The sequence below is a fragment of the Phragmites australis genome, chromosome 18 (genome assembly GCF_958298935.1).
Source record: "Phragmites australis chromosome 18, lpPhrAust1.1, whole genome shotgun sequence".
Taxonomy (NCBI): Eukaryota; Viridiplantae; Streptophyta; class Magnoliopsida; order Poales; family Poaceae; genus Phragmites; species Phragmites australis.
Window position 1 is genome coordinate 28,054,761 of NC_084938.1, and position 14,515 is coordinate 28,069,275.

General features: G+C 42.3%; 2 protein-coding genes and 1 non-coding gene across 4 annotated transcripts; 2 read left to right on the top strand and 1 right to left on the bottom strand.

Annotated features, from left to right (window-relative positions):
- Positions 1-4,932: 4,932 nt before the first annotated feature.
- On the bottom strand, positions 4,933-10,166 carry LOC133899112 (YTH domain-containing protein ECT4-like). Of its 2 annotated transcripts, none has more exons than XM_062340055.1 (9): positions 9,965-10,166; positions 8,794-8,867; positions 8,505-8,682; positions 8,027-8,109; positions 7,741-7,957; positions 7,441-7,559; positions 6,089-6,607; positions 5,762-5,974; positions 4,933-5,663 (listed from the first exon to the last, which is right to left on the bottom strand). In XM_062340055.1, the coding sequence occupies exons 2-9, from the start codon at positions 8,860-8,862 to the stop codon at positions 5,322-5,324; spliced, it is 1,740 nt and encodes a 579-aa protein (XP_062196039.1). In that variant the 5' UTR covers positions 8,863-8,867; positions 9,965-10,166; the 3' UTR covers positions 4,933-5,321. The 2 variants fall into 2 exon arrangements, with proteins under 2 accessions (XP_062196039.1, XP_062196038.1); XM_062340054.1 differs by having other exon boundaries at positions 7,651-7,957.
- Positions 10,167-10,920: 754 nt separating this feature from the next.
- Positions 10,921-10,993, top strand: TRNAE-CUC (transfer RNA glutamic acid (anticodon CUC)). Its single transcript has one exon. It is a non-coding gene; the product is annotated as a tRNA-Glu (tRNA).
- A 390-nt stretch (positions 10,994-11,383) lies between these two features.
- Positions 11,384-13,056, top strand: LOC133899119 (dihydroneopterin aldolase 1-like). The gene is made up of 2 exons (XM_062340063.1): positions 11,384-11,769; positions 12,509-13,056. The coding sequence occupies exons 1-2, from the start codon at positions 11,585-11,587 to the stop codon at positions 12,699-12,701; spliced, it is 378 nt and encodes a 125-aa protein (XP_062196047.1). The 5' UTR covers positions 11,384-11,584; the 3' UTR covers positions 12,702-13,056.
- The last annotated feature ends 1,459 nt before the right edge of the window (positions 13,057-14,515 follow it).

Consider the following 14,515-nt stretch of genomic DNA (forward strand, 5'->3'; position numbering starts at 1 on the left):
AGATCAAAGATGGTCGTCGGGTGAAGATGCTCCCCAGGTTGATGATCTAGATACAAGGGAACTCAAGACCCTCTCATATACATGATTATATGAGATTTATACATCTAGCAACAAGAAGAATAACTTCACAAGATGGAAAGATCGCTGCTCAAAGGCAAAAACGAAAATCAACTTGAAAAAGAAAAAACTTACAATGAAAGCAAGGGGAACCAAAAGCATGAGACTAAAACGAGATGAGCACGAGCATATGCAAGAGAAACATCTTTCTTAAGCACAGAGGTCAGCCCTATTTTTAGCAGATTACAAAGATTTCTCTCACAAAAGCTCTAACATATTACAAAGGCTAAGCCTACCCTCTCATCTCCTCCAAAACATATCTCTAGACACTCAAATGGCTGGCTCCCCCTCTCTCTACAGCCCTACCCCTCTATTTATAAGTCTAGAGAGGTGTCTTAGCTCTTAAGTTTTCTTGTTCCCAAAATACCCCTCACCGATAATACACTCCTACCTATCACTAAGGTATTTTAGTCTATTTTTTACTTCGTTCATCGAACGGTCACAACTTCTTCATGACTTAACTTCGCCTCAATATAAGCTTCGCGATGATGCCACATGACCCTCCAGTCCTCTCGTGGTTTTGTGACCAAATCACGAAACTCTAGTACGCTTCTTAAAGCGTGACTAGTCGTTATTTGCTTTGCCTCAAGCAAGTGCTCCTATATCGACATGTGTACTCTATCTTACGATCTTGACTATCGGAAAGTCTCTCCTGCTTTTAATCCTTCGGACCGTCTTGTCACTTGTACCGGCATCCCCTTTGCTTGATTTCGTCAACACGCTGCCTTCATCATCCTTCATCTCATGCCTTGCTTGACCTCCATGTGTATTGCTAGGATCATCCTTGACTTCGTCCAACCTCTTCGATCGTCCGGCACCAAGCTCCTCGCTTAGCACCGATCATCCCGCCGTTGACCGCCATGTTGTATTCATCATCTACACACTATGAGACAAGCAAACACATATCTCCAACTCCAACTTCAGTTAGTCCATAATCAAAATGCTCAATTGAAATCTCAAATCAATTCAAAGCACTTCCCAAAAAGTTCCAATACATAGAAGAAGTTTTTCAGCTGAAAATACTATTCATCATTACTGAAAACACTGTTCGAGTGCAGAATCTCCACAAAAATATTCGGACACTCCGCAAAAGTGCGAACTCTCCAAAAAATATATGGACCCTCCGCAAATCCCAGTTAACTTTAATTTTGCGGATTATCCGAACAAATGTGCAGACCATCCGTACATCCTAGGCAATCGAAAGCTCGATAAACCAAATCGATAACCTTATCAATCACTCATCACATATAAATCAAGACACATTTCAACTTGGTTTCTTAGGATCGATAGAAACCAACTTACACGCGTTGGTCTGGTCAGCTTGGGCCCTCAAAAATGCAAGTTCTTCGCCTGGCTCACCCTTCAGAATAGTCTATGGGCTTCCGATAGGCTAGCCAGATGATAATGTACCAATAACGCCTACTGCATCTTATGCTGGCACACTCGTGAGACGGTGCTTCATATCTTCGCTGAATGCAGATTCAGCATACGGGTATGGGACTCTATCACGTGGTGGCTTTCAATGTCGGGGATCGTCCCGACCTCTTGGACGCCGATGGAGTCGGTTCACGCTTGGTGGTCCGCCATCGTAAAGTCCATTGGCACCCAAAACCTTGAAATTCATCTTAATGCTTGTGACCTAGATCCTATGGAATGAGTGAAACGCGCGAATTTTCAATCATAGGGCTTCCACTACAGCCACGACGATTTGCTAGGATCAAAGAGGAGTTTAGAATCTGAGCAAGTGAGGGAGCGAAACATCTCACTCACATTGAGCTGATATAGCTACCTTGATATTTTTGTAACCGCTCTATTTGTTTTTTATCTGTACTTTAGTTAGTCACCTGCACTTCTTATTTAATATAATAGGAAGATCTTCGTTAAAAAAAATGCCACATATCAATAGCTGACTTCAGTTATCAGTACTACGGTAGTACAGTATATATGTTCCTGCGATTTGAGATGAGATAGACGACGTACGTATGCGATGAGATCGATACATGATGAAAGTTTGACATGAGTTGTTAGGATGCATGATGCATGATTGGTGAAGTAGTTGGTCAATTCGGTCAGTCTCGATGGATGGCTGCATCCAGTTCCTTCTCTGCGCGGATATATGATACGTATACTACTGTGCATGCATGCCAAGATTGAGCAGAGCAGAGACATGCTTGGTCGAGTCGACTGTCGAAAGCCGGCCGGTGGCTGGCAGCGTGTGATCTTAATAATCTGACACAGATTTGGTCGGCATGCCGCATGCATGCATGATGGAGATGAGATAGACAGATGCCATGGCATGGCTGGGAAGGGATCAATCGTCTACAAGTTCAAGGCTGATAGATAGATAGCATAAATAATTATCACAAGATATCGTCGTTCAGCTGGGTGTACATTCTAAGGCTTCGCGATCAAGCTGTCTAATCATCCATCCATGCTCAACCCGAGCTAGCTAGCGACTAGTATTATCCTTTTATTTTAATTCAAAAACTTTGCATCTCAGTGTAGTTTTATCTGCACGTACGACATGATGTTTTCATTATTTTTACTACTGTAGTTTTGGGCACCAACATCATAAATTCTAGAGCTCAGACATACTGCCAGCTCTTAGATACTAAGTTTTTTTTTATCTTCGTCTATGAACCACTCGGGGATCTTCTAATCCAATGGTGCATATATTCTCTACCGGTGATGGAAGCAGATTAAAAAGCTCTCTTTCCTCCTTCACTTCATCTTTTTCTTTTCCTTTTTTCTTCTCCTCCTCCATCTCTAATCACTAATAGAGTTCTAGTCGATAGAGGGGTGTTGGAGCCCCCAACCCTTTAGATATGTCTCTATTCTCTATCCATCATAACACTAACATCATACACCACCCTACTCATACCATCACCTAGTATGCCATTATCTGCCGCTCTCCGGTGTCATCTTGGATGACGAGAAACCAACCCCGACGAGCCTAATGATCCACCCCTACCCCCACCGCCTCATTTTTCAACTCCAGCGACCATCTTCATGGCGTCATGTCCGCCCACCCTCTTGTTAATCTCTCTCTTTCTTAACTCCCCACCCCCACCATCTAGGCGACCCGGTCCACAGTTGTCACCGCCGCCTTGCCAGGCCATCACCTGCGGCCTTCCCTCTAAGCCTGCCCTCACATCCAAACCCTAACCTTGTTCGAGTGTCGCTGGAGTCTGAGAAGAAGGTCCAGAGCATGAATCGTAGTAGAAATTCGGGTGCGAGGCTCCAACGAAATGCCCGGGTATATATGATTTAGCAATTCCTTTTTTAAAGAGGACCTTAGATACGAGGTTATTTTCAGTAACGTAGTTTTGGGCTCCAGCTGGCGTAAGATTCGAGCCACTTCTAGCTAGTTGAATAGGGTAGTACAAAACAAGCATCTCAAATTATAATCACAACCGGCCCAGCTATCTATGGGATCGTAAACCGTGAGATCGCATCTAATTGCAACATGTATCGAAGAGGAGGCAGATGACGTTGCCGGAGAGGATGATGGCCAAAGCCCGAATTGCAACGCCATCAAAGGCTAGAAGCCTAGAATTCAATCGAAGTTTTAAAACTTTCGCACACATAATGTTTACCAAACTACGATTCCAAGAGAGAAGATGCCTGCTTTGGCCTTTGTGCATGTGGACGTACGTGTACGATCGCCCCCAGAGCCACTTTTACTGCTCGACGCCGACGCGCACACCTCCGGCCGGCAGCCCGGCCCCCTCCACCATATATCTTCGCGAAGTTCTCGACGCAGCCCCGTGTCCCATGTGTCAGCATGCATGCGGAGCTCACCGCGGCACTCCGCATGGTCGAGGCCATCTCCACCGCGGGCTTGCCTTCCATGCATATGCCACACGCCATGATCTCCTCGCGGCCAGGGAAGAAGCCCACGGTGTCGCCCAGGCCGACGGAATCGCGAACGCCGTCGTCCTACTCGGAGGAGAACCACTCATCCTGCATCCATAAAGGGTTCCACCGGAGGAGGGCCAAGGCCCAGTCCACCGGCCTGGACGGCCGGAGAACACCTCGGTCGTGGCAGCCGCTTCTGCTTCTTGCATTGGCTTAGGCGTTGCCAGATCTCTTGTTCAGTTAGGACGGCGTTGCTGTTCCCGTCCGCGACGACGGGGTCGCCGTCGCCGACGCGTTGTACAGCTGGTCTCGATGAAGCTCTGTCCATCGCTGCTGCCGTAGTAGTCGTCGTTCATGGTTTCATTCCGTCGAGTAGATCATGTACACGATCAGTTACTAGTGCGTACTAACGGCTCCTGATTCGTTTCCTATTTGTTTGGCTGTTTGTTCTTTGTTTCTATATCTCATCGTACTGATCGAGAGAGGCTCAAAGATCATGCACGATTTCGTGTCATGCACGATTTGCACTGACTTTTTTATTGACACAGTCGATGACACGTTTCCTTTTGTGTGCTATCTTTTTTAAAGTATGTATAGGGATATATACTACTCATCCACTTCACACTCACACCACACGCTGAAATGCACCGTGTCATTAAACGCGCACGTGTGTAAGTGTCGGTAGAAAATCCGCAACATTGAAATGGTTTAGATATTTGCCTAAAACTATGCTTTTCATGCACTGGCACAAAAATCAAATCCTGTCACGAGGGCTGACAAACATCAGTAAAGAGCACAGGACAGTATGCTCCTCCCAGGGAAACATGTGTAGTTATTCAGTTACTGTAGTTTTCGCAACCAGGTCACCTGGATAGAGTTTATGTTGCTTACATAGACAGAATGACAGAGGTATCTTGTTCAGATATTACCCCCCAAAATAAAAAAGTCTCAGGACAGTAGATAAAAGAAGATTTTACTTAAAAGCAAAATGGCCTTATTCATATGCGATCGAACAGGGAAATTTATAAAGGCTTGCACAAAAACTGCAGCTTTCCTTAAGGCTAGCCACTAAGGAATCGTCATATGACGCAAAGGGAAAGTGAGAACTACTAAGAAAGGAGGAAAAGAAAAAAGAAAGAAAGAGAAACTATTCAAGGAACTAAGCTTCCATCCAAGGATGGCAAAGACCTATCCTAGTGTACATGCTTGACAGAAGCCATCTTTGCCGATGTCTTAGTTTTCAGCAGCAACAGCCATCTGTATATGCACCCCGACGTTTTGATGAAGAAGCGTATGGATTATATTTTCAGCACAGCTAGCCCAATCACATCGATCAAGAGGTTCTACTACAAACCACTCTCCTTAACTTCCACAGGCTTCACAGGAATAGATGAATCGCCCCCAGAAACTTTCTCAGCCAAAGGGCTTACGGTTTTGGCCTCACCTAGCCGCATAACCTGGGCAAAACGCTTAGTGCTGTGGCCCACTAGGTGAGCGGGCACAGTCAAGGGTTTCTTGGGCTCGACAACAGTAGAACTGGATGCGGGTTGTTGCTGATGCAGGCGTGCCTTATTTTCCAGCAGAGCTTTCTCACGCTCCTCATAAAAGTCAAAGTCATCAAGGATTGACACATCATCGTCATAGTTCTTGAGGATTTTCAGCATCTCCAGCCCTTGTTCCAGTTTCACCTACATTAGGCTCAAACATGTTTAAGTGTCTGAATTCCTCTTATTAGAACTTACATGAAAATTAAGTAAAGGCAGAAAGAAAAAAAAAGGTTAAATACCTCCTGTGTATCCCGGCTGTTGGTTACAGGTTTATTGTCATTGTTTTCAAGAATTATATGGCGGAAGAGATTATTTGGGACATCCTTCACTATGTGCCACTTAACAGGGAACTGACCGGTCCACTTATCTTGCTGCCAATAATCCACACTTTTCGCAAAGTCCACTGGTCCAATCATCTCTGCAACACCACAGAATTGTGCGCTAGCATTCACCTGTATATATTGTTCCAATTTTTTATTATTAGCCAGGAAAAACAAAATGGGAAGTAACAGAAGTCTGATTGCCTCAAAAGGAACAATAAGAAAGTGGTATGAGGCTTTAATTACCGAAAACAACAGAAAAATAGGATAGTGCTCTTCTTTCTCCATAGCTTCACGGTAGGCTGAGTCTAGTTTCTTGTTTCCATTTGTGGTGCTAGCCCAAACACCATATTTGATGCTCTTGTGCACATTATCTTCGCTATATGATTTTATGATGAAAAATCTGGCGTTCTTGTACTCTGTGACAAAGTCAGGCCTGTTGTATAACTCACGACCAACTGCTGTGGAAGGCTTCTCATCTTTACTGTCAACCTCTGATTGCTTCTTAGGCCTAGTAGCACGTGGGCCCCGACTTTGCTCATTGAGAAAGTCAAGCGAACCATTGCAGCTACAAATAAGAGCATTACCCCTTCCTCTCCTGCGCCCTTTCTCTATTGAGATGGAACTTCTACCATTAAGTCCAAAGCTAGGGAAGGAACCCACATAATTATTGGCCTGTGGGAAAATCCCACCATGAGAGAACCCTCGTCCATAGGAGTCAGTGGGAGCTCCAAGACCATAGAAGGGCTTCTGGTGGAGTGACATCTGAAACCGGGGGAAAAGAGACAAAAACAAATTATCAGAAGGCATATCTACAAGTAAACATGTTCAAATGTTCATGTGGTTGGATATTTCTGTCTTTTATGATTGATAATAGTCTTTCTGACATATATAATATGCATCAGCATAAAAACAACTCGGGAATCCAATTGAATGGTGTGTAATCCACCAAGAAGTGACAGATCGGATGCAGGCACATGCTTGCAGAGCAGAGTTTGAATTGCAGCTGGAGGTGGTAACCAAAGCTTGAGTTTGAATATCAATTACATGCATCTTTGGCAATATCAGGATTCATGAACATTTACTACGGGGTCAGGGCAGTTTTTTCTCATCGTGATATGTCAGGTCTCCAGTGATTACGAATAAACTCGGGACAGGAAACCCTTAGGCTAACAATCATGGAGTTTCATGGAAATTGTTAGAAGCATGAGTAAATTAGGCTAACAGCTTACATTATAATAGAGAATAGTCAAATCAGAGAATTATTTCAAAGCCAAAAGTCAAAGTGTTCAACCATCAGCATGATAACAACACAACAAGATCTCCTGGCGGATTTCTTTGTACCTATTTCTTAGAAACAAAGGCAAAGCAAATGTTGCTTGCAGAAAACACACTTATTGCGAAAAAGAGATAACTATACACTGAAGGGTGGGATTATAGTTCTTAACGAATAAAAGTTAAGCTAGATTTGTTTTTAAAGTGAATGATTAACCCCAAGATTCCTATGCGAGATATTGACTTGTGCAAACATCATCTGTGAATTCTCAAGTTTTATTTGAGTAAGTAAAAGCAAAGAGTTGGAAATGTGAAAAGAATACCATTCCAGAAGCCACTGGAAAATTGCTTTGGCCAAAGGCCCCTGAAACACCAGCAGCAGGTTGAGGTGAAGCTGCAGATGATGGAAATGATCCATTTCCTTCTGATGATCTGAACCATTCTGAATGATATGATAAAAAGGTAAGAGTTAAAATCTCACCTAAAACGCGGAACCTATATCAACTTAACAAAGCACAAAGTTAGATAATAACCAGGTCTTGGACCAAAAAGGAAGCTGTTTGGACTCAGAGTGTCAGCGATAAAAGCTCCTTGTGTTGGGTCAAGCGGCATCATTGTCTCACCCTGTGATATTGGAGTAGGAGAGCTTAAATATGGCATGCCAGGTGGTACTGATTGCTGGTAGTAAGGAGCCGAGAAGGAGAACTGCTGAGGGGAGTAGAGCTGACCATCTCCACTAACAGCAGCCGGTACAGGTGTTGTAATAGGAGAATAATGAGCATATGGGTCATAGCCATAGCCATTATGGAACATCATTGAAGGGTCCTCGTTGTATACAACCTTCAAGAAAACTCAAAATTAGAGAAGTGCTGTATGGAAAATTGTGACAGAAGAACTTGTTCTACTTACTGTTGGACCCACTTCCAATCCTTCAACACTCACGTAAGGAGGATAGGCATCCCATTCATGTGGAGGGTTTTCGTATCCTGAACCTGCTCATAGAGGGTGAACTATGTTAAGGATCTAACAAGACCATTCATCAATTCAAGAGGAAAGCTTCAAAATCTAAATAAAAACAAAATAAGTGAGTTTAGTGAGTCCACTAGAACAACAGCAAGTTTACATTCATATATTCTGTTCCTGATAAGTCACAGGTAATTTCATAAAGAATGACTTCAAGAGCACCTCCTAATACATATATGTCTGGAACTTTGTATATTATTGCTTCTTTATGTTTTCCTAGGTTATCACTGCATGAGTTCAACTATAGGACAATGTAAAAGTCCATGCTCTGGTGCATAGAATGGAGCGGGAACCTAAAACATTATGCGAAGTGTGAAGAGATATTCAGGCACATACAAGTATACAACATAGAAAGCAAGCTGACCTTGGTAATAGAATGGCTGTGCCTGAGAAGCATAAAAGTTGTGTGGATATGCAGCATTATGGTTGCCACCTATGTTAGATGTGCCAGCTTGGGTTTGTCCATCACTTGGTAGATCAATAGCACTTGAAGCAACTGAAAGTGGGGGCACAGTTGCTTTCTCATCCTTACTGGGAACAGGCTGAGGTAAAAAATATATATATAGATACAGTTGATACAGTTAGCAAACAACGTAGATAAAGAGTCAAAAGATTAGATAAAAATCTCCAAAAAATGTTCATAAACAAATGACCTGCTCTTTGGGCTTCTCAGCAAGAACAATCTTTTGTTCAACATCAGCTACTGGATCCTGCTTATCCATGGAGCCTGAAACAGCAAGATTCAACAAATGATGTCAAGCTTTAACAAGTAAGGCCATACCAATTTGAAAGAAAAATCTCAAGTGTCACATATCTAATATGAATTAAAGCTAAACTTGCATACACGGCCTTAAATATCAAACAAAGATAGTGCTTCCCAGCATATTTACATCCTGATACCACGGAATTCTATCATCCAGTACATGACTTAACGTATCGTCTTCAAGTTATAACCAAGCATGTTAATCATAGACTTTGTTGCACAAGGAGTTACAGGCACTACCACTCCAAATTCTTGGACTTTGTTGCATGTACTTGGCAAGTTAGTTAATCAAGCCTACATGATTATGAAGCTAAAAACGATCAGAGAAAAGACATGCCATTCTTCACAGTCATCCTATTTTTTGGTCAAAACAAATTTGTGATATGACACTGACAGATATCCTACCACAGCCCTCTGCTTTATTATGCCTGCACCAACCGTTCACATGACGTACACTTCAGGCATGCTTATGAAGCTAGTTCAGGTAATATGAAACCATGTGGTACCCACCTGAATTGACTGTGCATTGCTAAACAAACCATAAACTCGTGACATAATTTCTATATGACAGCAGCAGTATACCCAACCAATTAAGTGTGTATTTCCACACATACACGCAAACCACAAGAAAACATGTACACATCCAGGCTTGTTCCTAACAAATAAAAATACTCGCAAATGTGCTAGGCTGAAGCTTGGGCGATTCCGCCGGGCCTTCGCTGCTCGAATCAGCAGTGCACACTGTGTGAAGCACACAGCGTGATGGATTCAATTGCAGAATCCTGATCCTAAACCAATACGCTCCACATCTCGAATCGCACAAAGGCTATGACATCACAAGGTACACAGGCATTAGTAACGTAAGAATTCACACAAGATCTTACACACAGTGACACAGGGGCTGGCTCAACGTGGGGAATCAGCGTTGCTGCACCACGCGGAGAACAAATCCGCCACGAACGGGAAGGATTTGAGTTTGAAAGCTCAAATCAAAGCACGACAAAAAAAAAATACGCATAACGAAACGAACAATCCGTCGAGGCAAGCTAGAGCTTCCTTACCGAGAATAGAAGAAACCAATCAATCAATCAATCCAAGTCGGGGCGACGAGGACGCGCCTACGAGAGGAGGAGGAGGAGGGAACGCCTGGATCGGCGCGGAGGCCGGCGGATCGGGATCCCACACCTGTCTGGCTGGCGCGTGATCTGACGAGCTTGGTGGGGTGACCGACTGGTGGAGAGCTCCCCTTTTTGTATAGGACGAGAGAGAGGAGGGAGGGAGGGAGGCAAACAGGTGCGCTCGCGGTTTTATCTATCATTCTTACTTATATTTTAAATCATACGTTATTTTAGCTGTGTGCATGATAATAAGAGTATGTTTGGTAGAGCTTTTAGATTAAAGTTAAGTCCAACTTAGCTATAAAAGTTTAAAATCAAACTGATATGCTGTATTTTTCAGAGGTAATCATATCTTTTATGATGGACAATAATTTCTGGAGGCATTGTAATCTGAGGTGACTTTCACCCTTATAAAATTATTGTTTGAATGATAAAAATCTGCTCTTTATCAAAAAAAATGTCAAGTGTGCACAAATAATTTGGCGAAATGTATCGGCAATTTGGCCAACACTAAATATAACACCCAACGTGCTGCTGACCTAGACTGAGGCAAGTCAAGTCAAGATCCAACCAAGAAGAAGACACCCTACCTGATGTAATTAATAGTGGGTAACCCTATCCTCTCGTCACTTAATCTTATATTAGATCCCATCTAAGATTGGTCTAACTGAGTAATTAATCCAGATCGGTGGCTGATCGGATCTACCACCCAAGTTTGTTTAATTCAGTGTGTCTAAACGTACACTTTTGTGTGGTAATTAAGTCATCTAATGGACAGCAAGAGATCATAAGCTCCAGACTCCAGATCATGCTTGAGAGATGACAAACTCACGGTTCAGCTGCACCTGCAGATTTCGTAGCCTATAATATATGATAAACTTACGAAGCAATTACCAAAATCCGTTGTAGTCTAGCTGGTTAGGATACTCGGCTCTCACCCGAGAGACCCGGGTTCGAGTCCCGGCAACGGAATTTTTTTTCCCTTTTTGTGTGCACCCTCTTCTTGATTAGTTATTTTTAGATGATCTTCTTGATTACTAGTACTCCTACCTTTGTCTTGAATAGTTAGTAGTCCTATTTTGATAGTAAGTTTTTGTTGAATTCGTATTTAGGTTTGCTATATTTAAGATTAATTATATTATAGATTTTTTGTTGACTGTTATATCTATGAACAGTTTCTCGGTCTACTTGTCATATATTCTATTTTATTTTATTTTTATGAATTTTGATATATTTGTGACTAAAAATTTCTTAATCATATTTTTTATAGTAAATTATACGTAACTAATCTTATGTGGCAAATTTAGACGCGATTCAAGCCTGTCCTAAATCGTAATAATGCCCGCGCGCGCCTTCTTCATTTCCTCCGCCGCCCGTCGAACCACCCGCCGGAAAGAAAGCCCGAGGAGGAGGAGGAGGAGAGAGATGACCGGAAGGCCCAAACAGTGAGCCTTATCCATCTCCATCTCCATCACTCCTTCCGCGTGGAGTCGTGGTAGGGTAAGGCGGCGCGGCCCGGTCCACCCAGCACCCACGAGGGGAAACGTGGAGGAGGAAGAGGCGATGTGCGGCGGCGGCGACAAGCTCGTCCTGCGGGGGCTGCAGTTCCACGGCTTCCACGGCGTGAAGCAGGAGGAGAAGACGCTCGGCCAGAAGTTCGTCGTCGACGTCGACGCATGGATGGACCTCACCGCCGCCGGGGAGTCCGATAACGTCGCCGACACCGTCAGCTATACCGACATCTACAGGTTAGCGTAGCTTCACTCGACTCCGTTCCATTTCATTCCTCTTTAATTCCCATCGATTGATGGTTTCTTGTAGTTACAGTTTTGACTTGGAGTTGGAGACTTGGAATTGAACCGGGGATCTAGGTTACCCAGGATTTGTACTGGTATACACGGTTGCAAATAATCCAGCCTTATCCTAACCCATACTAAGGGCTAAGGTTGTTCAAACATATTTTTTCAGATAAAAAAGGTTGTTCTAACATGCTGTTCATTGTTCACGGACAAGGAGATTATTATGTTTGGGACATCTTATGCAGTATTGGTCCTCTTGGAATTTAATCTCTCCATGGCAGTATCACTCAACATCTGGGACAGTGTAGTTGTAGTTTTGAGCCTGCAGGTCTGCAGGCAAACTGAGGGGCATCAACTGATAGAAATTGGCATGCTGACGGCTTATGTGTCATATTTTATAAAACATCAGTACAACTCGTAGACGCGGGCGCACATTCACATCACCACGTATATGCACTCACACCACGTCTACTACAGATCTGGCAATGTAATCAGATTTTACTTTTTGACACTGTGCAAGTTCCTAATGGAACTATTGTCAGGTCTTAAATTTGATTAGCCTTTTTTGCCTGCTCTGGGGAGGGTATGGTCGTATAGATACACACACTTCGGAGTCCAAACATATTTTCCCGATTTGCCGTTTCAGAATTCCTGATAGTGAATTTTGTGTCTACCCCTCCCTCTGCAGGATAGCTAAGGGGGTCGTTGAAGGCCCGCCGCATAATCTCTTGGAGTCAGTGGCTCACTCGATCGCAAAGGCCACGCTGCTCAAGTTCCCTCAGATCTCCGCCGTCCGTGTGAAGGTTGGCAAACCTCATGTCGCGGTGCAAGGCGTTCTGGACTACTTGGGTGTGGAGATCATGAGGTACAGGAAAGCATGAGCCGAACAACGTACTTGCTCTGAAGCACAATTGAGCGATTTCTGTGTGTCCAATATACTGGACATGTGGAGCCAAACACAGTTTGGCGGTGATAGTGGTGTTGGTCTTGTTATTGTAGTGATAAGCCACACTTGTGCACATCATGATTGATGGGCAAGATAATTTGGATGTGCAATTATGTTTAGCACAAATTGAAATGAGAATCGTATTCTTGCATTTTTAGCTCAGCTCAAACTCATTTCTTGTAGGGGTCCCTGTCCTAGTATATGGTAGTATAAGCTACCAGTGCATCTAGTTGTACAGAAGTGTTGTGTAAAGTGAATTCTGATTCCATTTGGTTGTTGCAAGAATCTCCCGAAGCATCCAGAGCAGAAAAACTGAAGGACATCAGTTGGTAGGAATTAGCATCATGTTAACAATAGAAGAAGAAGAAGGGCATCCATTATTAATATCTACTATATAAAATACAAGTTAGTTTTTATGGCACCTTTTCTCTCTACTCTCTTTTTATATAATAAAAATCATTACAAATCGTATAATTTATCCATTTTTGTCATCAATTCTCGTTCTTCAGCCTTCCCGTCTGGTTACCAGCTACAGATATGTGACTCATTCTACTAATAAAAATAAATAAATAATTATGAGAAAATTAGCAGATAATATCTTTCTCCTATCTTTGATATCTCCTAAAATCAAACTACGGCATCGCTCCTAACGTATTCGTTCGGCAATGCTTCTATGACGTATCAACATCTTCATATGACATAGAAGGGTATGGGAATCACTATATATTTTTTAAGTAGTAGAAATAGAGATTGGGTCGACCCAACTTTAAAAAAAATCATTTTCATCAAATTAAGTTAAAAAACAAACTAAATAGTAACATAGAATTACCTACTAGACACCCACTTGCATCTCTAGTTTTCACCCATCTGGTGATATACTGTTTGGAGACACAGAGATATACTTAAGAATAAGAATTGAACTTGTGGGGAAAGGGAAATTCTTCCATCTAGTTTATTTAAAGAAACGCAAGAACGAAGAAGAAAGAAGAAGAAATACAATTCCATGCTAGATGGATACGGAAAAGCAACCAGTAATGATTTTTTTAAGGACCAGTAATGATTTTTTTTAGAAAAACAACCCATGCAAGTGGTTGGGCTCCCTGCAGTACAAGCAACATACTCTACTCGATTGTTCTTAGTAGGCTTGGCCTCTCTAATAATTTGCTAAGGATGGGATGGGGTTGCTTATGTGTTTTATTTAGAGCTCAGCTCTGGAGAGCATGATTCCCTGCATGCTTTATGCTCAAGCAACATTTTATTTTATTATTGCAGTCTCCCATTCATCGATCGATTATTCCATTTCACCTGTTTAATTATTTATTAAAAAAAACTGGATCAGCACCAATAATTGTAAGCCCTCCTATTAGGTCAACCACGGTGTCTACCTATACAACACGCATAATTATACACGGAGCATTAAAGAGTATCAGCTGATAAGTGCAGAGTGCAACTATAATACTGGACCATTTTCTTTATATGTAGTGTAGTCATTCCTTCGGTCTGAAAAGTATCTTTTTAATATTAATGCGGTTCCTAAAATACAACTTTGACTATTATTATTTTTATAATATATTAATAAAATATAATAAAAGTATGTTATTATGAAAGTATTTTTCGAGATAAATCTATCCGTGTAATTTTTAATTACCTAAATTTAACACATGAAAAATAATTTGTAGCTAAATTTATTTGACTGTACTTAACTCACAACGACACTTATTTATCTTAAAAATTGTGTGCAGATTAGTG

Excerpts from the sequence above, each read along its gene's own strand:
- LOC133899119 (XM_062340063.1), top strand. The coding sequence starts at position 11,585 with ATGTGCGGCGGCGGCGACAAGCTCGTCCTGCGGGGGCTGCAGTTCCAC. Across the intron at positions 11,770-12,508 it reads AGCTATACCGACATCTACAG|GATAGCTAAGGGGGTCGTTG; the intron begins GTTAGCGTAGCT and ends CTCCCTCTGCAG.
- LOC133899112 (XM_062340054.1), bottom strand. The coding sequence starts at position 8,862 with ATGGATAAGCAGGATCCAGTAGCTGATGTTGAACAAAAGATTGTTCTT. Across the intron at positions 8,110-8,504 it reads ACAGCCATTCTATTACCAAG|GTTCAGGATACGAAAACCCT; the intron begins GTCAGCTTGCTT and ends CTCTATGAGCAG. Across the intron at positions 7,958-8,026 it reads GATTGGAAGTGGGTCCAACA|GTTGTATACAACGAGGACCC; the intron begins GTAAGTAGAACA and ends GTTTTCTTGAAG.